Source organism: Salmo salar, chromosome ssa04 (genome assembly GCF_905237065.1).
Source record: "Salmo salar chromosome ssa04, Ssal_v3.1, whole genome shotgun sequence".
Lineage (NCBI taxonomy): Eukaryota > Metazoa > Chordata > Actinopteri > Salmoniformes > Salmonidae > Salmo > Salmo salar.
The window spans coordinates 81,502,201-81,529,817 of NC_059445.1; the positions used below are offsets into that span (position 1 = coordinate 81,502,201).

The following is a 27,617-nucleotide window of genomic DNA, read 5'->3' on the forward strand; positions in this document are numbered from 1 at the left end:
ATGTACCGTACAGTATATTAACCCCCTGGTGGACGTATCAGTGCTGTTAGATGCTACAGTGAGAGGATGGATAGAGGGATGGTAGTGGAAGAAAAAGCTTTATTATACATTCCCTGTTGACCAGGCCACATGGTGTTTTTTCTTTCACTCACTCCATCTTAACACCCTCTCTTTATCCCGCTGGGTTTTTTCTTCATTGCCCTCCAGTTTCTTCAGTTTCACGTATTTACAGCAGCCATCTTTAATTATACTTCTTTCTTTGTGATTTCTATAGCATGCTATTCCAAGTGAAAGGTTTCAATCAACCTGAAGAGCTTGCTTTGTTTTCGGTAATGGCTTCTTGTTTTTCTACTTTTGCTTTTCGCCCTGCTGCCTGTGGGCTGAACTCTATATTCACGTTACGCTGGAAGTGGTTGTTATTCGATGGAGCTTTTAAGGGGTTGTCTTTGTCACCTGTCAGTCTGTGGGTTAACTGGCAGTCTGTGTGGCTGTCACGTTCGTTGGAATGATCGGACCAAGGCCCAGCGTGAGTAGCGTTCTACATAATTTATTAATAGTGAAACTTAACAAAAACAATAAACGAACAACGAACCGTGACTACAGAGGTGCTACATACACTTACTCAAAATACAATATCCCATAACCCCACAGGTGGAAAACATGCTACTTAAGTATGATCCCCAATTAGAGACAACGATTACCAGCTGCCTCTAATTGGGAATCATACACAATCACCAACATAGAAAAACAAACCTAGAACCCCACATAGAAATAATAAACTAGACTAACCCCCCTGTCACGCCCTGACCTACTCTACCATGGAAAATAACATCTTACTATGGTCAGGACGTGACAGTGGGTTAACTGTCAGTCTGTGGGTTAACTGTCAGTCTGTGGGTTAACTTGTAACTGAAGGGCTGTTGGGATCAGAACAAAGACAGCACCTGGCTGTGAGCCAGCTGTCTGCCACCAGGATGAGAAGTCACTATCTGACATTTCATCTAAAAGAACGATGATGCACAAGCTAAAGTGAAACAGTTTTTTTTGTACGTCTGTGTGGAGCAGTGCACAAGAACCTTAATTAGTGTCTAATGTGTATTCACCTGTATGTACGTATTTATGTACAGGTATGTATGTACTGTATGTATGTACAGGTATGTATGTACTGTATGTATGTACAGGTATGTATGTACTGTATGTATGTACAGGTATGTATGTACTGTATGTATGTACAGGTATGTATGTACTGTATGTATGTACTGTATGTATGTACTGTATGTATGTACAGGTATGTATGTACAGGTATGTATGTACAGGTATGTATGTACAGGTATGTATGTACTGTATGTATGTACAGGTATGTATGTACTGTACTGTATGTACTGTATGTATATACTGTATGTATGTACTGTATGTATGCACTGTATGTATATACAGGTATGTATGTACTGTATGTATGTACTGTATGTATGTACAGGTATGTATGTACTGTATGTATGTACTGTATGTATGTACAGGTATGTATGTACTGTATGTATGTACTGTATGTATGTACTGTATGTATGTACAGGTATGTATGTACTGTATGTATGTACTGTATGTATGCACTGTATGTATGTACTGTATGTATGTACAGGTATGTATGTACTGTATGTATGTACAGGTATGTATGTACTGTTTGTATGTACAGGTATGTATGTACTTTATGTATGTACAGGTATGTATGTACTGTATGTATGTACTGTATGTATGTACTGTATGTATATACAGGTATGTATGTACTGTATGTATGCACTGTATGTATATACAGGTATGTATGTACTGTATGTATGTACTGTATGTATGTACTGTATGTATGTACAGGTATGTATGTACTGTATTTATGTATGTACTGTATGTATGTAATGTATGTATGTACTGTATGTATGTACTGTATGTATGTACTGTATGTATATACAGGTATGTATGTACTGTATGTATGTACTGTATGTATATACAGGTATGTATGTATTGTATGTATGTACTGTATGTATGTACTGTATGTATGCACTGTATGTATATACAGGTATGTATGTACAGGTATGTATGTACTGTATGTATGTACTGTATGTATGTACAGGTATGTATGTCAGAAGTGCAATATTCTTGCCATTCCCCCTTTAGTGTTGTGTCCTGATTCTAAATGCACTCAGGTGCTCTTTCCTTCTGTCTATTAGGTACATTGTCTTAGGAGTTGAGCTTGGTGATACTGACACAGTCTATGCTAATTAATATGAAAGTTTTGCACGTTTCCCCTTTAGCCGGCACTCTGTACTGCTGCCTGTCATTCCAGCTACACCTGTTAACACGCCCATGTCATTATGACACAGTCACACCACTACACTACTGTCTGTCACTCCAGCTACACCTGTTAACACGCCCATGTCATTATGACACAGTCACACCACTACACTACTGTCTGTCACTCCAGCTACACCTGTTAACATGAGTTGAGATGAAGTGAATCTAATCGAGGTCTGTGGGCGGGAGTGTACATAGTGTTAAGATGAGGGCAGGGTCGTTGTTTTTTTGCATCGCTGTCATTTATCATATGTGATTGTCCTGGTCTGTGTTGAAGGTATCATTTATCATATGTGATTGTCCTGGTCTCTGTGTTGAAGGTGTCATTTATCATATGTGATTGTCCTGGTCTCTGTGTTGAAGGTGTCATTTATCATATGTGATTGTCCTGGTCTGTGTTGAAGGTGTCATTTATCATATGTGATTGTCCTGGTCTGTGTTGAAGGTGTCATTTATCATATGTGATTGTCCTGGTCTGTGTTAAAGGTGTCATTTATCATATGTGATTGTCCTGGTCTCTGTGTTGAAGGTGTCATTTATCATATGTGATTGTCCTGGTCTGTGTTGAAGGTGTCATTTATCATATGTGATTGTCCTGGTCTGTGTTGAAGGTGTCATTTATCATATGTGATTGTCCTGGTCTCTGTGTTGAAGGTGTCATTTATCATATGTGATTGTCCTGGTCTGTGTTGAAGGTGTCATTTATCATATGTGATTGTCCTGGTCTGTGTTGAAGGTGTCATTTATCATATGTGATTGTCCTGGTCTCTGTGTTGAAGGTGTCATTTGTTCAATGGGTTTATTCGATGTCTGTACTGTTCTGCCTCTTTCATACCTGGTGCTAACGTGCCAGTTGTCCTGATGTTGTCCACATTCTGATTGTGCCCACATTTTTAGACGGTTGTAGAAAATATGCATTGTGATCTGATTGGGATCAGATCTTACAAGTGTAAACAGGACAAGATAAGGATGCATGTTAGAACCAGGTATAAATGGGAAAAAGCATGGCAAACCTGTACTGAATGCAACTGTTACCATGTAAATATGTACCAATACATAAATAAGCTATTTTTTTTGCATGCTTTTTGTACACCAAGACATAATCAAATAATTAAAAATATCATAATAATTTAATAATGTATTTTTTTGTAAGTAATCTGTCAAAGTATATGCAAGAGTACAACCTTCAACTCTGAATGTTTTATTGAATTTGCGTATCAATCACAAACTTGATGAGAAAGATATAAAGGTAAAAAAATATGTAATTATTACAGTATTTCAAAGTGGAATACCCCGCACCAGTAGTCACCTGTTCTTCTGCTTCTAGAAGACAACATGGTGTGTGCTGTGCCGATGGAAGAGGTTGGAAACCGGCTTTCAACTTACTCTTTGAAAGTTGTTATAGTATATTGGGTAGTACATCATCAGTTCATCTTGTCATGTCAGTCATTACAGACCTTAGAGAGATATTTACAACCTGTCAGAAACTGTCCACATCAACTAGCCCATGTCAGCTAACGTTTCTTTAGCCCATAGATTTTGTTGTAATGTTTGAGTCACTCAAATACTACAGGAATACACATTAGATGGCAAAATGTATAGAATTCCAAGAAAATTACCTTTAAAACTGCAACATTTTCCCTGCACCCCATGACAAAATGTGTAGAAATGTATACCCATAGAAAATAGAGGATGTTTCACAATGTTTCTGAGTGAACCACGGTTTTAAGGTAACGAATGTGTTATAAACAGTTATGAATGTGTTAATAAACCAGGGTACTTTAAGGTAACAAATGTGTTATAAAAACGCATGACTCTTTGAGTTAATGAACAAACCCTAAACTAACACATTGTACTAATTCTGACACATTGAGAGAACAGCGCTTCAACAGCACCTGTATTATTATTTTTAAGGTCGCAACTTTAGTTTTAGCAAACAGCCCACCCGACAGTAACCAGCCTACCGGAGCAGCAACCAGCCTACCGGAGCAGAAAACAGCCTACCCGACAGCAACCAGGCTACCCGACAGCAACCAGGCTACCCGACAGCAACCAGGCTACCGGACAGCAACCAGGCTACCGGAGCAGAAAACAGTCTACCGGAGCAGAAAAACAGTCTACCGGAGCAGAAAAACAGTCTACCGGAGCAGAAAAACAGTCTACCGGAGCAGCAACCAGCCTACCGGAGCAGCAACCAGCCTACCGGAGCAGCAACCAGCCTACCGGAGCAGCAACCAGCCTACCGGAGCAGAAAACAGCCTACCCGACAGCAACCAGCCTACCGGAGCAGAAAACAGCCTACCGGAGCAGAAAACAGCCTACCGGAGCAGCAACCAGTCTACCCGACAGCAACCAGCCTACCCGACAGCAACCAGCCTACCCGACAGCAACCAGCCTACCCGACAGCAACCAGCCTACCCGACCGCCCAGAGGCGTCTGCATGGTCCTAAAGCACATCGATGCCTTGTTTTGTATCACATTCCAATGATAAAACAGGGGGGGACATAAATGCAATTTCAGAATGTGGGGGGGGGGGGTGGGGGACATGTCCCCCCTGTCCCCCTGATTATTATTATTATTAGACAAACAAAGGAGGGTGGCTGTCTTTAAGAATGTGCCGTAATTATCTATCTCGGCAGGTAGCCTAGTGGTTAGAGTGTAGGGGTGGTAGGTAGTCTAGTGGTTAGAGTGTAGGGGGGGTAGTCTAGTGGTTAGAGTGTAGGGGGGGCAGGTAGCCTAGTGGTTAGAGTGTAGGGGGGGCAGGTAGCCTAGTGGTTAGTGTGTAGGGGGGGGGCAGGTAGCCTAGTGGTTAGAGTGTAGGGGGGGGGGTAGGTAGTCTAGTGGTTAGAGTGTAGGGGGGTAGGTAGTCTAGTGGTTAGAGTGTAGGGGGGGTAGTCTAGTGGTTAGAGTGTAGGGGGGGCAGGTAGCCTAGTGGTTAGAGTGTAGGGGGGGGCAGGTAGCCTAGTGGTTAGAGTGTAGGGTTTGAGTGTAGGGGGGGGCAGGTAGCCTAGTGGTTAGAGTGTAGGGGTGGCAGGTAGCCTAGTGGTTAGAGTGTAGGGTTTGAGTGTAGGGGTGGTAGGTAGCCTAGTGGTTAGAGTGTAGGGGTGGCAGGTAGCCTAGTGGTTAGAGTGTAGGGGTGGCAGGTAGTCTAGTGGTTAGAGTGTAGGGGTGGCAGGTAGCCTAGTGGTTAGAGTGTAGGGGTGGCAGGTAGCCTAGTGGTTAGAGTGTAGGGGTGGCAGGTAGCCTAGTGGTTAGAGTGTAGGGGTGGCAGGTAGCCTAGTGGTTAGAGTGTAGGGGTGGCAGGTAGCCTAGTGGTTAGAGCGTAGGGGGGCAGGTAGCCTAGTGGTTAGAGTGTAGGGGGGGGCAGGTAGCCTAGTCGTTAGAGTGTAGGGGGGGAAGGTAGCCTAGTGGTTAGAGTGTAGGGGTGGCAGGTAGCCTAGTGGTTAGAGTGTAGGGGTGGCAGGTAGCCTAGTGGTTAGAGCGTAGGGGGGGCAGGTAGCCTAGTGGTTAGAGCGTAGGGGTGGCAGGTAGCCTAGTGGTTAGAGCGTAGGGGGGCAGGTAGCCTAGTGGTTAGAGTGTAGGGGGGCAGGTAGTCTAGTGGTTAGAGTGTAGGGGGGGCAGGTAGTCTAGTGGTCAGAGCGTGGGGGGCAGGTAGCCTAGTGGTTAGAGCGTGGGGTGGCAGGTAGCCTAGTAGTTAGAGTGTAGGGTTAGAGTGTAGGGGTGGCAGGTAGCCTAGTGGTTAGAGTGTAGGGGGGTAGGTAGTCTAGTGGTTTGAGTGTAGGGGAGGTAGTCTAGTGGTTAGAGCGTAGGGGGGGGCAGGTAGCCTAGTGGTTAGAGTGTAGGGGGGGCAGGTAGCCTAGTGGTTAGAGTGTAGGGGTGGCAGGTAGCGTAGTGGTTAGAGTGTAGGGGTGGCAGGTAGCCTAGTGGTTAGAGTGTAGGGGTGGCAGGTAGCCTAGTGGTTAGAGCGTAGGGGTGGCAGGTAGCCTAGTGGTTAGAGTGTAGGGGTGGCAGGTAGCCTAGTGGTTAGAGCGTAGGGGGGGCAGGTAGTCTAGTGGTTAGAGTGTAGGGGTGGCAGGTAGTCTAGTGGTCAGAGCGTGGGGGGCAGGTAGCCTAGTGGTTAGAGCGTGGGGGGCAGGTAGCCTAGTGGTTAGAGCGTGGGGGGCAGGTAGCCTAGTGGTTAGAGTGTAGCCCCCTACACTCTAACCACTAGGTAGGTAGTCTAGTGGTTAGAGTGTAGGGGGGGTAGGTAGTCTAGTGGTTAGAGTGTAGGGGAGGTAGTCTAGTGGTTAGAGTGTAGGGGCGTCAGGTAGTCTAGTGGTTAGAGTGTAGGGGGTAGGTAGTCTAGTGGTTAGAGTGTAGGGGGGTAGGTAGCCTAGTGGTTAGAGTGTAGGGGGGGTAGGTAGTCTAGTGGTTAGAGCGTGGGGGTGCAGGTAGCCTAGTGGTTAGAGTGTGGGGTTAGAGTGTAGGGGTGGCAGGTAGCCTAGTGGTTAGAGTGTAGGGGGGCAGGTAGTCTAGTGGTTAGAGTGTAGGGGTGGTAGGTAGTCTAGTGGTTAGAGTGTAGGGGGGGGCAGGTAGCCTAGTGGTTAGAGTGTAGGGGTGGCAGGTAGCCTAGTGGTTAGAGTGTAGGGGTGGCAGGTAGCCTAGTGGTTAGAGTGTAGGGGGGGTAGGTAGCCTAATGGTTAGAGTGTAGGGGGGTAGGTAGTCTAGTCGTTAGAGTGTAGGGGTGGCAGGTAGCCTAGTGGTTAGAGTGTAGGGGGGGTAGGGAGCCTAGTGGTTAGAGTGTAGGGGTGGTAGGTAGCCTAGTGGTTAGAGTGTAGGGGTGGCAGGTAGCCTAGTGGTTAGAGTGTAGGGGGGTAGGTAGCCTAATGGTTAGAGCGTGGGGGGGCAGGTAGTCTAGTGGTTAGAGCGTGGGGGGGCAGGTAGCCTAGTGGTTAGAGCGTGGGGGTGCAGGTAGTCTAGTGGTTAGAGTGTTGGGCCAGTAACCGAAAAGTTGCTAGATTGAATCCCTGAGCTGACAAGGTAAAAATCTGTCGTTCTGTCCCTGAACAAGGCAGTTAACCCACTGTTCCTAGGCCACCATTGTAAATAATAATTTGTTCTGACTTGCCTAGTTCAATAAAGGTAAAATAAAATACAAAACAAATCTCCTAAACTGAGAACATTGTTTGAGGTCTGTTGACATGATTTGAAGGCAATAAATAGCAGTTGAATCATAGAGCAGGAGAGTGGACACAGGCATCACACTTGTTTTATTGTTTAAGAATGTACATGTCTCAGTGCAGTCTGGAGTCAGTGTGTTGGAGTGGCAGCCACCTGTTACTGGAGCCCAGGAGTCAGAACCGCTCTGCTGAATCACTCCTGTAGGAGAGGAACACAAACCCGGACTCCTTAAAAAACACGCAACATCGCCTACGGGGGGGGTAGATTACAGTGTGCACATCAGGCAATAACTGTGTCAGATGCAACATGTATTGAACTCCTCTTAATCGATTCCCCACCAATAGTTAAACATGCTTATGTGGTTCACCAATGTGTTTCTTCTGGGCCATGTTGGAATACATTCATCCTTCCTTCATCCCTTCTATTGGCTGAGCACAGTCAGATAGCTGTCCCCTGATCAAGTCATGTCAAATCAGACTGTAGTTCAGGAAGGGAGGGAAAGAGGATTTTTTTTTTAAGTATTCCAACACAAACCAGAGGACCCACACCAGTCAACACAAACCTTAAGACTGAGCTGATCCAGGCAGCTGCTGTAGGGCTAAGTCTCTGACAGCGGTGCCTCATGATGCACTAGAACCTCTTCTGAATGCTTCTGTGTGGCCAAGAAGACATCAATGACATGCTACACCACAATACATATGTGTTGGCCTTTCACCCACTTTAACCACAAACATTAAACCGTTTAAAAGGTGATAACTGGTGTATGACGTAAACACACACACACACTATGTGCTTACCTTGGATACTTCTTTTTCAGACTTGAACTCATCTAAAGGTTCCTGAAAGACAGACAGACTTATATTGATCCATTTTGTATCTGACCATCTTCTGTTTCACTTGTTTGAAACCAGTATTACACTCTCAACTAATGTATTTTAAACATATTTACTTTGTATGGTTTGAGTGTATGTATGTATTAAATGAAGATGAAGGTAAATAATATTCCAAACTATTGTTTTTTCCTTTATTTAACCAGACAAGACACATTGAGATTTGCATCTCTGTTTTTCAAGGGATATTGTCTTTACTCTTTAAGAACAGAGTGTCAGTTGGAGTTTGAATTTGCTAAAAGGCGTGCTCCCACTAAAGACTGGGATGAAAATAAACACTGCTTTGGACAACATCTTATTTGGATAGTCCCCAATAGATGGTTTATAGATGTTCAATTGTCAACTAACTAACCATTAACCCTAACTTCAACCCCAGATTCATGTCCCGTATCCCAGCTCATTCCTAACCCTAGCCTCAACCCTAACTCCATCTTCATGTCCACATCCTGATTCAACTCTAGCCTCAACCACAACCCTAAACCTAGCTTCATGTCCACATCCTGATTCAACTCTAGCCACAACCACAACCCTAAACCTAGCTTCATGTCCACATCCTGATTCAACTCTAGCCTCAACCACAACCCTAAACCTAGCTTCATGTCCACATCCTGATTCAACTCTAGCCTCAACCACAACCCTAAACCTAGCTTCATGTCCACATCCTGATTCAACTCTAGCCTCAACCACAACCCTAAACCTAGCTTCATGTCCACATCCTGATTCAACTCTAGCCACAACCACAACCACAACCCTAAACCTAGCTTCATGTCCACATCCTGATTCAACTCTAGCCACAACCACAACCCTAAACCTAGCTTCATGTCCACATCCTGATTCAACTCTAGCCACAACCCTAAACCTAGCTTCATGTCCACATCCTGATTAAACTCTAACCACAACCCTAAACCTAGCTTCATGTCCACATCCTGATTAAACTCTAACCACAACCCTAAACCTAGCTTCATGTCCACATCCTGATTAAACTCTAACCACAACCCTAAACCTAGCTTCATGTCCACATCCCGATTCAACTCTAGCCTCAACCACAACCCTAAACCTAGCTTCATGTCCACATCCTGATTCAACTCTAGCCTCAACCACAACCCTAAACCTAGCTTCATGTCCACATCCTGATTAAACTCTAACCACAACCCTAAACCTAGCTTCATGTCCACATCCCGATTCAACTCTAGCCTCAACCACAACCCTAAACCTAGCTTCATGTCCACATCCTGATTCAACTCTAGCCTCAACCACAACCCTAAACCTAGCTTCATGTCCACATCCTGATTCAACTCTAGCCTCAACCACAACCCTAAACCTAGCTTCATGTCCACATCCTGATTAAACTCTAACCACAACCCTAAACCTAACTTCATGTTAAACAACCATCACTAGCCGGCTACCACCCAGCTACTCAACCCTGCACCTTAGAGGCTGCTGCCAGGGGAAAATACATAGACATGGAATCACAGGCCACTTTAATAATGGAATACTAGTAACTTTAATAATGTTTACATACTGCTTTACTCATATGTATATACTGTATTCTATTCTACTGTATTTTAGTCAATGCCACTCTGACATTGCTCATCCTAATATTTATATATTTTTTAATTCTGTTCTTTTACTTTTAGATTTGTGTGTATTGGGTATATGTTGTGTAATTTGTTAGATATTACTTTTAGATATTGCTGCAGTGTCGGAGCTAGAAACACAAGCATTTCGCTACACCCGCAATAACATCTGCTAAATATGTGTATGTAACCAATAACATCAGATAAATATGTGTATGTGACCAATAACATCAGATAAATATGTGACCAATAACATCAGATAAATATGTGACCAATAACATCTGCTAAATATGTGTATGTGACCAATAACATTTGATGTCCACATCCAAGCGGTTGCATATCAACAGAGTTTCAGTTGATCGGGAGATTCTCAATTGGGTAAAAAGTCTGCCCCTCTCCTCTCCAACCCAGAAAAGTGGTCATCAAATGTATCAAATAAAATCTAAGTTTCTTGGTCACATGCACAGGATACAGCAAGTGTAAACGGCACAGTGAAATGCTTATGTAGGAGAGTGTCAATTCGTTAACAGGTGAACAGTTTTCTCTTCTCTCCTCAATTGGTGTACGCTACCGGGGAAGAGTTTTGAATCAGCTGTTTTCTCGGTAGGAAATGCACACACATGCTTTTCATCTATAAAATGTCTAGCTCAACTAGTTACATTTGTTTTTAACGCTTTACACATGGGTTGTTCTTGAATTGCGATGGCATGTCATTTTGGAAAGATGTACTTCATTTTTCTATATTTGTATCTATTTAAATTTGGATACATCTATCTTCCCATTTCAAATCAACTAATATGGCACTTTAATGACTTTAAATGTGAACATTATGATAACATTATGCCACCAGAAGTAACACCAAGGATGGTAACACCAATGACACATTTTTGGTAATTTTGTATTTTCTTAATTGAAGGCCACAGATGCTCAAATCTAAGGTCACCATTTACAAATAATTTACTAAAGTGATATGATTAATCATTTCGTTCACAATTTAATTTCCCTTCATTTAAATTGAGTAACACCAATGACACCCTGTATTTAGATACAGAAAATGATCAATGGAATTCTTTAATATAGACCCCTCTCAGATGACGTTTTTTTTAATGAGATTTCCACACTGAAATTGTTAAAATGATGATAATGCCCTTTTAGTGTAAGAGCCCCCAGCTTGTTCAGGTGGTATGGAGTTTTGGCCCACAGTATGACATCACAATCGGATCGGATTATTCTGACCAATGACCAGACATATTTTATTTGCATATGTATCCTCCTACTTTGAAGGGGTAAGCAGGGTAGGGTTTAGACAATCCTATCCGCCAATCAGGGCTGTGAATGTAAATATCTTTACATTTGTATGAACACATCCACACAATCAGACAGCATTTCAATGACAAAAGGTAGATCAGGGAAATAAATGATCATGCGTATAGATGTGGACTTATTTTCATGAAGTAAGTTTTTTAATAGAATTGTATTATTGTTCTATACAATATATTAAATACTTTTGTTTACTTTCTAGCATTCAAAATAATAGATATCTCTAAATTCAAAAAACATGTCACCACAACCCTACTGGTGTCACTGCTGGGACAAGCAAATTTACTTTAAACAATGCATAAAACTGTTTTGTTATTGATACACAGTTCAATATAAACAAAAATATGTATGATGCACAACTGTTTGTCATTATAAATAGTTGTTCATGCATGCATATGCAAAATATGCAAATGCCACCACAATTCAACTACGACCCACGTGTATTTCGGAATTCGTCCTCTGTAAACGTCATTTGCCTAATGACGCGCTCGTGGAGAAGGTGTGTCATTTCATACAAGTGCATTTATAGCCATGTTTCCTCTCCTCGCCTCCTCTCTCTGACCTTTTTCAAAAGGAGGAATCGAGCCAATCCGATTGAGATTCCCCCATAGTTTGCTAGTAGTTTGAGCATGTATAGATCATCTATTAGTGACCATGAAATCGTTGTTTTTTATTATCAGGGGAGTCTGAGACCAGGGTCTCATTTTCAAATGGTGCCCTGAGGACAACATATTCAACACAAACCTTCCAATTAAAAATGTATATAAACTACAGGTTACAATTTTCCAAAAAACACCAAAATGCATTTTTACATTTGACCTAAACAAATGCAAATCTCATTTAACAAATTCAACATTGGACTCCCAAACTGCCCTAGTGGCACCAGGGAATCAAGACGCTGTGAGTTCTGCAGGTTATTCTGAAAATTGGGGGCATTAAAAACTAAGGCAGATTTATCTCATTCGGTGGAGACCTAAGGAACCTCAAGCATTAACCAATCCTGTGAACAGGTTCGGTATCTCATGTTTTTATACTTCAACAAGGAAGTTAGGTAAGTTGGAAGCTTGTGTAGTAGAGCTTTGTAAACAAAAAGGGAAATGTGAATCATGATGTGATGCCAGTCACATTCTGTTAAAGGTCCCCAAAGCACACACATCCCTGGGTCACTCGTCTTTTCAGTTCGCTGCAGCTAGCGACTGGAACAAGCTGCAACAAACACTCAAACTGAACAGTTTTATCTCAATCTCTTCATTCAAAGACTCAATCATGGACACTCTTACTGACAGTTGTGGCTGCTTTGTGTGATGTGTTGTTGTCTCTACCTTCTTGCCCTTTGTGCTGTTGTCTGTGCCAAATAATGTTTGTAACATGTTTTGTGTGGTCTTAGTTCTCTCTTTATGTAGTGTTGTCACTCTTGTCGTGATGTGTGTTTTGTCCTATATTTATATTTTATAAAACATTTTATTTTTAATCCCAGCCCCCATCCCCACAGGAGGCCTTTTGGTATTCATTGTAAATAAGAATTTGTTCTTAACTGACTTGCCTAGTTAAATAAAGGTTCATATAAAATAAATACAAATCTACGGGGCTTAAATGAGGACCAGTCAACCTTTTGATACAGGATGCGGTGATGCGTACTAAAACTGATGCGTATTAAAAATAAAGTGGGACACAGTAGCCTTCCGCAAAGGAGGAGCAAATTATTATTATTACATATTTCTTAGAGAGACAACACATGAACTGTTGGGTAAATTATCGTGTGTCCTGAGGATCTGTCTTCCCAGTTATCTGCACAACTATTTAATAATAAAAGAAATGCCTCTTTGCTGCCACCTGGTGTTTAAACTGGATGTTACGCAACAGTTTGATGTAAACTCACCTTCTCCATCGTTTCAGTGACCTTGAATTTCATGTTGTTGTAGAATTCCCTCTTGGGCAGTAGATACAGGAGAATCAGATCACATACTACAGTCGCCTTTGGAAACAGCACAATTAGAGCTGTGATCACAACTACCTCCATCACATTGTTTAATAGATAAACATATTTGTTTAGTCTATTTCTATACAAGCTGTTTAAGAGATATACAGTAGGCTACTGGAGATTCTGTATGTTTTGCAGTGTCAGATAGGATGTGTAGTATTAGACAGTACGTGTAGTATTAGATAGTACGTGTAGTATTAGACAGGATGGGTAGTATCAGGTAGGACGTGTAGTATTAGACAGGACGTGTACTATTAGACAGGACGTGTACTATTAGACAGGACGGGTAGTATCAGGTAGGACGGGTAGTATCAGGTAGGACGGGTAGTATCAGGTAGAACGGGTAGTATCAGGTAGGACGGGTAGTATCAGGTAGGACGGGTAGTATCAGGTAGGACGTGTAGTATCAGGTAGGACGTGTAGTATTAGACAGGATTAGATAGGATGTGTAGTATTAGATAGAATGTGTAGTATTAGGTAGAACATGTAGTATTAGGTAGAATGTGTAGTATTAGACAGGATGGGTAGTATTAGACAGGATGGGTAGTATTAGACAGGACGGGTAGTATTAGGTAGGACGGGTAGTATTAGGTAGGATGGGTAGTATTAGGTAGGACGTGTAGTATTAGGTAGGATGTGTAGTATTGAAAGACTCACCACTCCAAAGATTCCAACACCAGATCCTATAGCTGTTAGTGTTGGAATGATATCAAATTTTGTGGCCTGGAAAATAACAATAACATCAACAATCTTTAAACTTTTTAATCTACAGTCTTAAGGGAGGAATTCAAAAACACTGTCTGGAACATTACAAGGATCGCAATCATGAACTTCATGAACTTACCACTGAACGAACAATGATGTCAAATCGAATCCCAAACACTTTCAGAAGTGTTCTTTTCTCCTGCTTGTCCTCCATATAATGCTTTGCATACCTAAAGCACAAAATATAGACACACTTTTCAGCCTCTAGGCTAGTGTTCAGATCTGTATCTCTCTTCTGCCTTTCACATGACCCTAGCCATGCAACTAAGAAGAGTAAGCTGTATAATGAAGTGTAATTTCCTTAGTCGCATGGTTACCACGACCCCCAATGGTTACCACGACCCCAATGGTTACCACGACCCCCAATGGTTAACACGACCCCCAATGGTTAACACGACCCCCAATGGTTAACACAACCCCCAATGGTTAACACGACCCCCATGGCTAACACGACCCCCATGGCTAACACGACCCCCAATGGTTAACACAACCCCCAATGGTTAACACGACCCCCATGGTTAACACGACCCCCATGGTTAACACGACCCCCATGGTTAACACGACCCCTTTCTAAGTGTTTTTCTTTCATTTATGTAGAATCTTAACTCAGAAAAGGCTTTTTCAATTTACAATAAGAAAGTGGCCCTTACAAGAATTATCAATAAATACTTTGTTAAATGATTTATTGAGATAGGACAGGAAATGTAGAAGAGATTGCGAGTCAGAAGGGCAGTAAGTTGTATTTCAAACCCATGCTGACTCTGATACACATTTGTGCCAGGGTCTGCAGCACTAACGACGAGACCATACAGCCCGTACGTGGCAGATGCTTTATGTACCTGAAGTTGTATCCCACAGATGCTCTGGCCGTGTCCGTCTCGTCGGGGTTTCCATAGAGACCGTGGAAGGAGTAGATCGGTTTACAGTCTGACTGGTCATGGTCCAGGTTACAGGTCCAGTCAATGATGATACCAATCGCCCCACCCTGTCAGATCAATCAATACATCCAGTCAACGATGGAACCACTAACCCCAAACAGCACAATACCATCAACAACATCCAGTCAAATGGAGGCACCAATAGCACCAAAATGTCTTCAAACACTTTTTAAATCAGTTGTAATTTCAGTGTTCCACTAAGCTTTCACTCAGAAATGACCTTTGACAGAGCATACCTCGTTACCAATAACACCACCTTCATACCTCGTTACCAATAACACCACCTTCATACCTCGTTACCAATAACACCACCATCATACCTCGTTACCAATAACACCACCATCATACCTCGTTACCAATAACACCACCATACCTCGTTACCAATAACACCACCATCATACCTCGTTACCAATAACACCACCTTCATACCTCGTTACCAATAACACCACCATCATACCTCGTTACCAATAACACCACCATACCTCGTTACCAATAACACCACCATCATACCTCGTTACCAATAACACCACCTTCATAACTCGTTACCAATAATACCATTATTATACCTCGTTACCAATCACACCATCACCATAATCATACCTCGTTACCAATAACACCACCATCATACCTCATTACCAATAACACCACTATCATACCTCGTTGCAATAACACCATCATACCTCTTACCAATAACACCACCTTCATACCTCGTTACCAATAATACCATTATTATACCTCGTTACCAATCACACAACCACCATCATACCTCGTTACCAATCACACAACCACCATCATACCTCGTTGCCAATAACACCACCATCATACCTCACCACCATCATACCTCGTTACCAATAACACAACCACCATCATACCTCGTTACCAATCACACAACCACCATCATACCTCGTTACCAATCACACAACCAACATCATACCTCGTTATCAATAACACAACCACCATCATCATACCTGGTTACCAGTAACACCACCATCATCATACCTGGTTACCAATAGCACAACCACCATCATACCTGGTTACCAATAACACAACCACCATCATCATACCTGGTTACCAATAACACAACCACCATCATCATACCTGGTTACCAATAACACAACCACCATCATCATACCTCGTTATCAATAACACAACCACCATCATCATACCTCGTTATCAATAACACAACCACCATCATCATACCTCGTTATCAATAACACAACCACCATCATCATACCTCGTTATCAATAACACAACCACCATCATCATACCTCGTTATCAATAACACAACCACCATCATCATACCTGGTTACCAATAACACCACCATCATCATACCTGGTTACCAATAGCACAACCACCATCATACCTGGTTACCAATAACACAACCACCATCATCATACCTGGTTACCAATAACACAACCACCATCATCATACCTGGTTACCAATAACACAACCACCATCATCATACCTCGTTATCAATAACACAACCACCATCATCATACCTCGTTATCAATAACACAACCACCATCATCATACCTCGTTATCAATAACACAACCACCATCATCATACCTCGTTGCCAATAACACAACCACCATCATACCTCGTTGCCAATAACACCACCATCATACCTCGTTACCAATAACACCACCTTCATAACTCGTTACCAATAATACCATTATTATACCTCGTTACCAATCACACCATCACCATAATCATACCTCGTTACCAATAACACCACCATCATACCTCATTACCAATAACACCACTATCATACCTCGTTACCAATAACACCATCATACCTCTTACCAATAACACCACCTTCATACCTCGTTACCAATAATACCATTATTATACCTCGTTACCAATCACACCATCACCATAATCATACCTCGTTACCAATGACACCATTATCATACCTCGTTACCAATCACACCACCTTCATACCTCGTTGCCAATAACACAACCACCATCATACCTCGTTACCAATAACACCACCATCATACCTCGTTACCAATAACACCATCATCATACCTCGTTACCAATAACACCACCATCATCATACCTGGTTACCAATAGCACAACCACCATCATACCTCGTTACCAATAACACCACCATCATACCTCGTTACCAATAACACCATCATCATACCTAGTTACCAATAACACCATCATCATACCTAGTTACCAATAACACCATTATCATACCTCATTACCAAAAACACCACCATCATCATCATACCTCGTTTCCAATAACACCACCCTCATACCTCATTACACCAAAAAAAACACAACCATACACGGACTGACAGGTACTTGCAAACCCCCTTTACTCATAAATATAATAGCATATTGCTCACCACTTTGGCTATGGCGGCGAAGTTGAAGCCAGACAGCTGTACCAAGTCACCCAGTCTGAAAATGGGACACAATGGGGACGTCTTTGGGTCATACAGGCAACTTCTGATGTACTGATTGTCGATACCTTCTACGAGGTTACACCTGGAGTGAGAACAGGAAGAGATCATTGTTAAAAAGATGGCAAGTTTATATCATACTGTACTGGTTATGTAGCAAAATAGATATTTGAATCAATATCACATTTGGGACCTCCTCCATATTCAGTGCATAGCTACATACACAATATGTGTGTGATGTAATGCATGTATCAAACATAGCAACCATTGCCTGAGGCTCCTTAAAATGGTTACTAGGCTGAAGAGGCTAAAGAGGTGGTCTCTGGTCACTTCACTCATAGAAAAAAAGGTGCCATCTAGAACCCTGTTCCTAGAGTTCCGCAGGTACTGCAGGATGTTGTTCCAACTAGCCACCACACCTGGCCAACTGAGCTAATTGATCAGTTCAGTGATTAGCCTAAATTCCACCCACCTGTTCCTTCCAGGTTGGTCAAATCAAAAACATGAAGTGCCTGCGGCCCTCCAGGACCACGATTGTCTATCCCTAATCTAGAACCTTAAAGCGTTCTTCGGCTGTCCTCATAGGAGAACCCTTTGAAGAACCCTTTTTGGTTCCAGGTAAAACCCTTTTAGAACCCCTTTTTCTAAGAGCACATGCTGGTGGATGAGGTGTAGGATGTTATTTATTCTCCTGCTGACCGGCTCTATATTAACAAAAAAATATTTAACCTTTATTTAAACTAGGCAAGTCAGTTAAGAACAAATTCTTATTTACAATGACAGCCTACCCCAGACAACACTGGGCCAATGTTGCACCGCCCTAAGGGACTCGCAATCACAACTAGATGTGATGCAGCCTGGATTTGAACCAGGGACTGCAGAGACTCCTCTTGCACTGAGATACAGTGCCGTAGACCACTGCGCCACTCGGGAGCCTAACATATGGTCTGAGGCCTCAATGTTCTGCTCCCCCACAGAAGAGCAGAGAGGGGGCAGTATTATTAACAATGATGTATATAAACCCTGGATTGCTGATGCTATGTATCGGCCATTGAGAGGCTTTGAAGCCAACGGTCGGCCATATTTGCACTACCCAGTAGAAGAAGTCCTCCATAGGAGTGAATGTAATTCTACAGTATTTAAATTAAATGTTTCAAGGACAAAATGACATGTATTTAAGTATTTTTTGTTCTTGTAGTGGGGACAGTAACATCAGTAATATAAAACATTATACTTGAAGGAAAATGTTTTTATATACAGTACCAGTCAAAAGTTTGGCCACACCTACTCATTCCAGGGTTTTTCTTTATTATTACTATTTTCTACATTGTAGATTAATAGTGAAGACATCAAAACTATGAAATAACACATATGTAATCACGTGGTAACCAAAAAAGTGTTAAACAAATCAAAATATATTTTATATTTGGAAGAATTTCACTCTGCGGTCCAACTCATCCCAAACCATCTCAATTGGGTTGAGGTCGGGTGATTGTGGTGGCCAGGTGTGTTGGGTCATTGTCCTGTTGAAAAACACATGATAGTCTCACTAAGCGCAAACCAGATGTGATGGCGTATCACTGCAGAATGCTGTGGTAGCCATGCTGGTTAAGTGTGCCTTGAATTCTAAATAAATAATTGACAGTGTCACCAGCAAAGCACCCCCACACCATCACACCTCCTCCTCCATGCTTCACGGTGGGAACCACCTATGTGGAGATCATCCGTTCACCTACTAGAATTCAAGGCACACTTAACCAGCATGGCTACCACAGCATTCTGCAGCGATACGCCATCCCATCTGGTTTGCGCTTAGTGGGACTATCATGTGTTTTTTAACAGGACAATGACCCAACACACCTCCAGGCTGTGTAAGGGCTATTTGACCAAGAAGGAGAGTGATGGAGTCCTGCATTAGATGACCTGGCCTCCACAATCACCCGACCTCAACCCAATTGAGATGATTTGGGATGAGTTGGACCGCAGAGTGAAGCAGCCAACAAGTGCTCAACATATGTGGGAACTCCTTCAATACTGTTGGAAAAGCATTCCAGGTGAAGCTGGTTGAAAAAATGCCAAGAGTGTGCAAAGCTGTCATCAAGGCAAAGGGTGGCTACTTTGAAGAATTTTCTTAAAAGGCAAAATAATCTAATATCACGATTTACTTGATTTATATATATTTATATTTATATTATTATAATAATTTATGTTTAGCTCACATAGTATAATTTCAAAGTATACAATAAGGTGTCTGTAATAGAATAAATGTGGCAAAAAATGTAGGTAGACATTAATACATGCATGTCTATCTCTTCCTAAATACTGTATTTGTTTACAGTGGCGAGGGAGTGCCAAGATGGAGGCAGGATGGCTTCAAAACTGCGCCCCATGTTAGTCATCTAGTGTATATATACATAATGAATTATGAATCTGTGGTTGTGTTAAATGTGTATTGACCAAGCCATTACTGTCCTGATCATCTATCTTCAGAAAGTGGAAAACCTACCCACTGGACACAGACGGCAGTTCAACGTCTATTTTTGATTTACAGTTGTTTGAGTTGTCAACTAACGTGACCAAAAAATAACAACATTGGATTTAGGTTAAAAGTTGGGTAAAAATCTGACGAAATTCTCTAACGTTGATGACTTTTGCAAACCCAATCAGTTTTCAACGGTGATTCAAAGTAATCTGGTAATGCCCTCCATTCCTGTTTTGATCAAATTGAATCTTTTTGTTGAAATGACGTGGAAACAACATTGATTCAAGCATTTTTCCCCCATTGGGTAGTGTATATCTCCATATGATTTTAACCTAGAATCTGTCTCTTCTCATGTTCACCTATATAATCTGTCTCTTCTCATGTTAACCTATAGAATCTGGCTCTTCTCATGTTAACCTATAGAATCTGTCTCTTCTCATGTTAACCTATAGAATCTGTCTCTTCTCATGTTAACCTATAGAATCTGTCTCTTCTCATGTTAACCTATAGAATCTGGCTCTTCTCATGTTAACCTATAGAATCTGTCTCTTCTCATGTTAACCTATATAATCTGTCTCTTCTCATGTTAACCTATAGAATCTGTCTCTTCTCATGTTAACCTATAGAATCTGTCTCTTCTCATGTTAACCTATAGAATCTGTCTCTTCTCATGTTAACCTATAGAATCTGTCTCTTCTCATGTTAACCTATAGAATCTGTCTCTTCTCATGTTAACCTATAGAATCTGGCTCTTCTCATGTTAACCTATAGAATCTGGCTCTTCTCATGTTAACCTATAGAATCTGTCTCTTCTCATGTTAACCTATAGAATCTGTCTCTTCTCATGTTAACCTATAGAATCTGTCTCTTCTCATGTTAACCTATAGAATCTGTCTCTTCTCATGTTAACCTATAGAATCTGGCTCTTCTCATGTTGACTTATAGAATCTGTCTCTTCTCATGTTAACCTATAGAATCTGGCTTTTCTCATGTTAACCTATATAATCTGTCTCTTCTCATGTTAACCTACATAATCTGTCTCTTCTCATGTTGACTTATGTTGCCTCTCATGATCCTAGGAGAGTTACTGGACGACCTGACCTCAGCTCACTGTCAGGGAGTTACGGGATGACCTGCCACTGACCTGACCTCAGCTCACTGTCAGGGAGTTACTGGATGACCTGCCACTGACCTCAGCTCACTATCAGGGAGTTACTGGAAGACCTGACCCTGACCTCAGCTCACTATCAGGGAGTTCCTGGATGACCTGCCACTGACCTCAGCTCACTATCAGGGAGTTACTGGATGACCTGACCCTGACCTGACCTCAGCTCACTATCAGGGAGTTACTGGATGACCTGCCACTGACCTCAGCTCACTATCAGGGAGTTACTGGAAGACCTGACCCTGACCTCAGCTCACTATCAAGGAGTTACTGGATGACCTGCCACTGACCTCAGCTCACTATCAGGGAGTTACTGGATGACCTGACCCTGACCTGACCTCAGCTCACTATCAGGGAGTTACTGGATGACCTGCCACTGACCTCAGCTCACTATCAGGGAGTTACTGGATGACCTGACCCTGACCTGAACTCAGCTCACTATCAGGGAGTTACTGGATGACCTGCCACTGACCTGACCTCAGCTCACTATCAGGAAGTTACTGGATGACCTGCCACTGACCTCAGCTCACTATCAGGGAGTTACTGGATGACCTGACCCTGACCTGACCTCAGCTCACTATCAGGGAGTTACTGGATGACCTGACACTGACCTGACCTCAGCTCACTATCAGGGAGTTACTGGATGACCTGCCACTGACCTGACCTCAGCTCACTATCAGGGAGTTACTGGATGACCTGACCCTGATCTGACCTCAGCTCACTATCAGGGAGTTACTGGATGACCTGACACTGACCTGACCTCAGCTTGCTATCAGGGAGTTACCGGATGAACTGACCCTGACCTGACCTAAGCTCACTATCAGGGAGTTACTGGATGACCTGACCCTGACCTGACCTCAGCTCACTATCAGGGAGTTACTGGATGACCTGACCCTGACCTGACCTCAGCTCACTATCAGGGAGTTACTGAAAGACCTGACCCTACCTGACCTCAGCTCACTATCAGGGAGTTACTGGATGACCTGACCCTACCTGACCTCAGCTCACTATCAGGGAGTTACTGGAAGACCTGACCCTGACCTCAGCTCACTATCAGGGAGTTCCTGGATGACCTGCCACTGACCTCAGCTCACTATCAGGGAGTTACTGGATGACCTGACCTCAGCTCACTATCAGGGAGTTACTGGATGACCCTGACCTGACCTCAGCTCACTATCAGGGAGTTACTGGATGACCTGACCCTGATCTGACCTCAGCTCACTATCAGGGAGTTACTGGATGACCTGACACTGACCTGACCTCAGCTTGCTATCAGGGAGTTACCGGATGAACTGACCCTGACCTGACCTCAGCTCACTATCAGGGAGTTACTGGATGACCTGACCCTACCTGACCTCAGCTCACTATCAGGGAGTTACTGGATGACCTGACCCTGACCTGACCTCAGCTCACTATCAGGGAGTTACTGGATGACCTGACCCTACCTGACCTCAGCTCACTATCAGGGAGTTACTGGAAGACCTGACCCTGACCTCAGCTCACTATCAGGGAGTTCCTGGATGACCTGCCACTGACCTCAGCTCACTATCAGGGAGTTACTGGATGACCTGACCTCAGCTCACTATCAGGGAGTTACTGGATGACCTGCCACTGACCTCAGCTCACTATCAGGGAGATACTGGATGACCTGACCCTGACCTGACCTCAGCTCACTATCAGGGAGTTACTGGATGACCTGACCCTGACCTGACCTCAGCTCACTATCAGGGAGTTACTGGATGACCTGACCCTGATCTGACCTCAGCTCACTATCAGGGAGTTACTGGATGACCTGACACTGACCTGACCTCAGCTTGCTATCAGGGAGTTACCGGATGAACTGACCCTGACCTGACCTCAGCTCACTATCAGGGAGTTACCGGATGACCTGACCCTACCTGACCTCAGCTCACTATCAGGGAGTTACTGGATGACCTGACCCTGACCTGACCTCAGCTCACTATCAGGGAGTTACTGGAAGACCTGACCCTGACCTCAGCTCACTGTCAGGGAGTTACTGGATGACCTGCCACTGACCTGACCTCAGCTCACTATCAGGTAGTTACTGGATGACCTGACCCTGACCTGACCTCAGCTCACTATCAGGGAGTTACTGGATGACCTGACCCTGACCTCAGCTCACTATCAGGGAGTTACTGCATGACCTGCCACTGACCTCAGCTCACTATCAGGGAATTACTGGATGACCTGCCACTGACCTGACCTCAGCTCACTATCAGGAAGTTACTGGATGACCTGACCCTGACCTAACCTCAGCTCACTATCAGGGAGTTACTGGATGACCTGACCCTGACCTGACCTCAGCTCACTATCAGGGAGTTACTGGATGACCTGCCACTGACCTCAGCTCACTATCAGGGAGTTACTGGATGACCTGAACCTGACCTGACCTCAGCTCACTATCAGGGAGATACTGGATGACCTGAACCTGACCTGACCTCAGCTCACTATCAGGGACTTACTGGATGACCTGACCCTGACCTGACCTCAGCTCACTATCAGGGAGATACTGGATGACCTGCCACTGACCTCAGTTCGCTATCAGGGAAGCAGGAGGGGAGAGATGTCCTCATGTTGTTGCTATGGTAATTGGCAATGGTGTGGTAACGGTATGATTATTTTGCTGTATAATGTTTGGCAGGATCGTGTAGGTTCAGAGAGACAGACACCACCTGCGTCCAGCACAGCTTTTCGCATGTGCAAATACTAATGATATTAGGAAGAAGAAGCAACTATTTTATGCTTTTATGAGTATTATAGACTGGATCCATGTTACTCTCCTCATTTTCAATAGGCGTTGATGAAAGGATGCACGTTGTGGATCAAACAGGGGTCTTACCTCGTAACACCATAGGCTGGAAAGTTGATTGTGTTTTTGATGAACAGTGTGAAGTTCTCTGCCGACATCAACAGCGCAGGACTGCACAGAAAACAGTAGAACATATGAAAACAAAGACCAACAAAGCATAAACACATTATACACACACAGACACACACAGAAAGGGTCATAAAAGGAAATTGGTAGAGACCGTTTTCATTTCATCAGCCTACAAATCACTCGGTAGAGTCAAAAGTTGTTCAGTACCATTCAGTACATAACACTTCTGATGAGTAATAAAACATTATACCTGTAAAGTGTTAACATCATTTTCAGGGATCTTACATACTCTGGGATATTGCCGTCATCTTCCACAGGACACCAGGCTAGCACCTCACACATCTTGGTTGTGTTCACCAAACACTTCCCCGTCATATGTCCTTGGGGTGGTGGGGGGGGGCAGTGGGACAGAGACACGGAGAAAAGACACGAGGGATATACCTTTTCAACATGGAGTAACAACTATGAGCCCACAGATTAGGGTTGTCACTATATCGGTATCGCGATACTCAAGAGGTATCGTTGCAAGGAAACAAAACATGAAGCTGACTGAGGAAAACAGTCGTAATGTTGGAAACAAACAGCCTGATGTTGTCACCCAGAATCACATGTTTCTTTTAACAAGTTATAATCACACTATGTTCCATACAGCAGGGTTTTTAAAGATTCAAAGAGTTTAGTCTGCTTTGTGTTTTCCTTGTTGCCAGGGAAAATCAGTTATCGTAGTATCGTGATACTGGTATCGTGACAACCCTACCACAGATGAGGATGTCTTTTAACCTGAAGAAATGACTTCCACTTTACAGAAATAGAATTGCTGTTTCAATCATCCACTCATCCAAACTTAGAATCTCGACTAAAATGTGTCTCATTACAGAACACCAAAGGAAATAGTTAAGTGAGCGATGCATCTCTTTCATCTCTCACTGATCTTATACTGTAAGGATCATTTCTTTCTGCATGATAAGCATGGTTATTATCTGTGTGTGGTCCTGTCTCCCTGGTCCTGTTTCCCTGGTCCTGTCTCCCTGGTCCTGTCTCCCTGATCCTACCTCCCTGGTCCTGCCTCCCTGGTCCTGCCTCCCTGGTCCCGTCTCCCTGGTCCCGTCTCCCTGGTCCCGTCTCCCTGGTCCCGTCTCCCTGGCCCAGTCTCTCCCTGTCCTGTCTCTCCCTATCCTGTCTCTCTCTATCTTGTCTGTCCTGTCTCTCTGGTCCCGTCTTTTAGGTCCCGTCTTTCTGGTCCTGTCTCTCTGGCCCTAGCTGGATTGGCAGAGAAGTGTGAAAAAGATTTACAGACACGGTAAAGTGAGCCACCCCACAGGACATGATCATAAGACTGGTTCACCTTGAGGGCTTTAACTCTTATAGCAACAGCTTCTGTTCTGTTTGCTTGCCTCTAGTTTCAACCACAGTCTAACCATTAACCAGCACATCCTTCTCAAGGACACAAGGATATATAGATGCCCACCAAGTCAACACGGCAGTGGTGGCGTCATCAGATCTAAATCATCTGCCAACAGCTTTCTGATTGAAACTGAAAGGGCTGATGTGGTTCTGAGAGGTTGAAGAGGCTTGGGTGTAACCCAGGGTCACATAAGGACTGTTATAATATACACAACCAACCCTTTCAACTGCCACGTTATATAGGTTTTAGAATTATTATTGGATCCACTGCTGCTACTCTACTATTTATCTGCCTGTTTCTGACTGTCTGCCTGTCTCTGACTGTCTGCCTATGTCTCTGACTGTGTGCCTATGTCTCTGACTGTGTGCCTATGTCTCTGACTGTGTGCCTATGTCTCTGACTGTGTGCCTATGTCTCTTGACTGTGTGCCTATGTCTCTGACTGTGTGCCTATGTCTCTTGACTGTGTGCCTATGTCTCTGACTGTGCGCCTGTCTCTGACTGTGCGCCTGTCTCTGACTGTGTGCCTATGTCTTTGACTGTCTGCCTATGTCTCTGACTGTGTGCCTATGTCTCTGACTGTGTGCCTGTCTCTGACTGTGTGCCTATGTCTCTGACTGTGTGCCTGTCTCTGACTGTGTGCCTATGTCTCTGACTGTGTGCCTACGTCTCTGACTGTGTGCCTACGTCTCTGACTGTGTGCCTATGTCTCTGACTGTGTGCCTATGTCTCTGACTGTGTGCCTATGTCTCTGACTGTGTGCCTATGTCTCTGACTGTGTGCCTATGTCTCTGACTGTGTCTGTTTGCATGCTTTAATAGAATGATAATCCAAGTCACTCAACCATCCTGGATCCTGGCTGCTAAGAACATGGAAAGTTGTTGATCTAAATCAAGCATACTTTTTCTTCTTGAAAGCATGACTTCGGGCAGGGAAATTCCTGACTAGTCAAAATGTTTGTTTTGTGTGACTAGTGTATTGTACATTTAGCTCATAGAAGCCCCAGAGTACAGAATAAACCCAATACACTGCTCTGACTTTCCTACAGTCCACCATTACTTTCCTCCAAAAAAAGGAATGGGATCACCTGTCTCTTCCTCCCATCCTCGTTTGTCACAGGATTGTGAACTGAAACTCACCAAAGAACCGCTGAGAAAGTTTACCAACGATAAACAAACTTAATCCTAAAACAATGAGACAACTGGACACTTAAAACACCTGAAAGTTTTTTGTTGTTGTTGCTCTCTGACAAGTGAAATCATGTGCCGTTTTAATTTCTGATAAATAACATTTAATTTCAGTTATCAGTACAGAGACTGGTGGCTAGAAATATGTACAATGAGAATCCTCTATATAGTACTAATTTAAGAAAGTAAGGGATAGACAACGAAGGGCTCATTATTTCCACAGAACTCCCAGCCCCTCGTTGTTTATCCCTCATAACGTAGTCACAGAGACGATGGCTAGTGTGAGTAGTCAGGTAGGGAGGGGGTAGTGGTAGTAATGGATGGCTAGATTTGCCAATGCGGAAGTTATTGAGGAGGGTTAGTTAGTCACAGTGTTTCTCAACCTTTTTCATACCAGGGGCCAACAAGCAATGTTTTTTTCCTCCTTGGGGGAAACTTACATTCAAACTAGCACTGTAGAACTGACGACATTAGTGTCCGTTAACTATCTCAGGGACTGGCCGGCGATTTACCATAGACTGGCGCTGGTCCACGGACCAGAGGTTGAGAAACACTGAGTTAGTGAAGGGGACTGTGCCACACTGTCACACTGCCATGCCGTCCGGACTTTACCATCTCCCGTACGTTCTGATCTCCCTTCACAGTCTGCGTCGGAGCTGCATCGATTCTTCGAGTTTGGGGGCTGAAACACAGGAGTTGGAGTGAGTGTACAGTGTATTCGGAAAGTATTCAGACCCCTTCCCTTTTTCCACATTTTGTTACGTTACAGCCTTATTCTAAAATGTATTAAATATCTACACACAATACTCATTTTTTTGTGTGCAAATGTACTAGTGTAGGGGGCAGCATTCGGAATTTTGGATGAAAAGCCCAAAGTAAACTGCCTGTTACTCAGGCCCAGAAGCTAGGATATGCATATAATTGGTAGATTTGGATAGCAAACACTCTAAAGTTTCCAAAACTGTTAAAATAATGTCTGTGAGTATGAGGAAAATCTATCCAGGAAGTACTATTATTTTGAAAGGCTGTTTTTCCATTGAAAGCCTATCCACCATACAAAGGACCCAGTTCACGATCTCTATGGCTTCTTCTACAT

At 43.3% G+C, this 27,617-nt stretch overlaps 1 protein-coding gene and 1 long non-coding RNA gene across 6 annotated transcripts in view; one reads left to right on the forward strand and one right to left on the reverse strand.

Annotated features, from left to right (window-relative positions):
* The first annotated feature begins 1,889 nt into the window (after window positions 1-1,889).
* On the forward strand, window positions 1,890-3,474 carry LOC123742503 (uncharacterized). The gene is made up of 2 exons (XR_006769680.1): window positions 1,890-2,994; window positions 3,120-3,474. It is a non-coding gene; the product is annotated as an uncharacterized lncRNA (long non-coding RNA).
* Window positions 3,475-7,558: 4,084 nt separating this feature from the next.
* Window positions 7,559-27,617, reverse strand: part of LOC106603936 (P2X purinoceptor 1) — a 109,281-nt gene continuing 89,222 nt past the window's right edge. Inside the window, exons 4-14 of one of the 5 annotated variants that reach the window (XM_045717395.1) lie at window positions 27,146-27,203; window positions 24,181-24,310; window positions 23,892-23,972; window positions 17,328-17,469; window positions 14,873-15,018; window positions 14,113-14,203; window positions 13,926-13,991; window positions 13,167-13,262; window positions 8,298-8,339; window positions 8,063-8,152; window positions 7,559-7,698 (exon numbers count right to left, since the gene is read on the reverse strand). In XM_045717395.1, the coding sequence (XP_045573351.1) occupies window positions 8,099-8,152; window positions 8,298-8,339; window positions 13,167-13,262; window positions 13,926-13,991; window positions 14,113-14,203; window positions 14,873-15,018; window positions 17,328-17,469; window positions 23,892-23,972; window positions 24,181-24,310; window positions 27,146-27,203 (906 nt within the window). In that variant the 3' untranslated portion in view covers window positions 7,559-7,698; window positions 8,063-8,098. Of the gene's footprint in view, window positions 7,699-8,062; window positions 8,153-8,297; window positions 8,340-13,166; window positions 13,263-13,925; window positions 13,992-14,112; window positions 14,204-14,872; window positions 15,019-17,327; window positions 17,470-23,891; window positions 23,973-24,180; window positions 24,311-27,133; window positions 27,204-27,617 lie in introns of all 5 variants that reach the window. The other 4 variants (XM_045717394.1, XM_045717397.1, XM_014198190.2 and 1 more) reach the window with 4 other exon arrangements.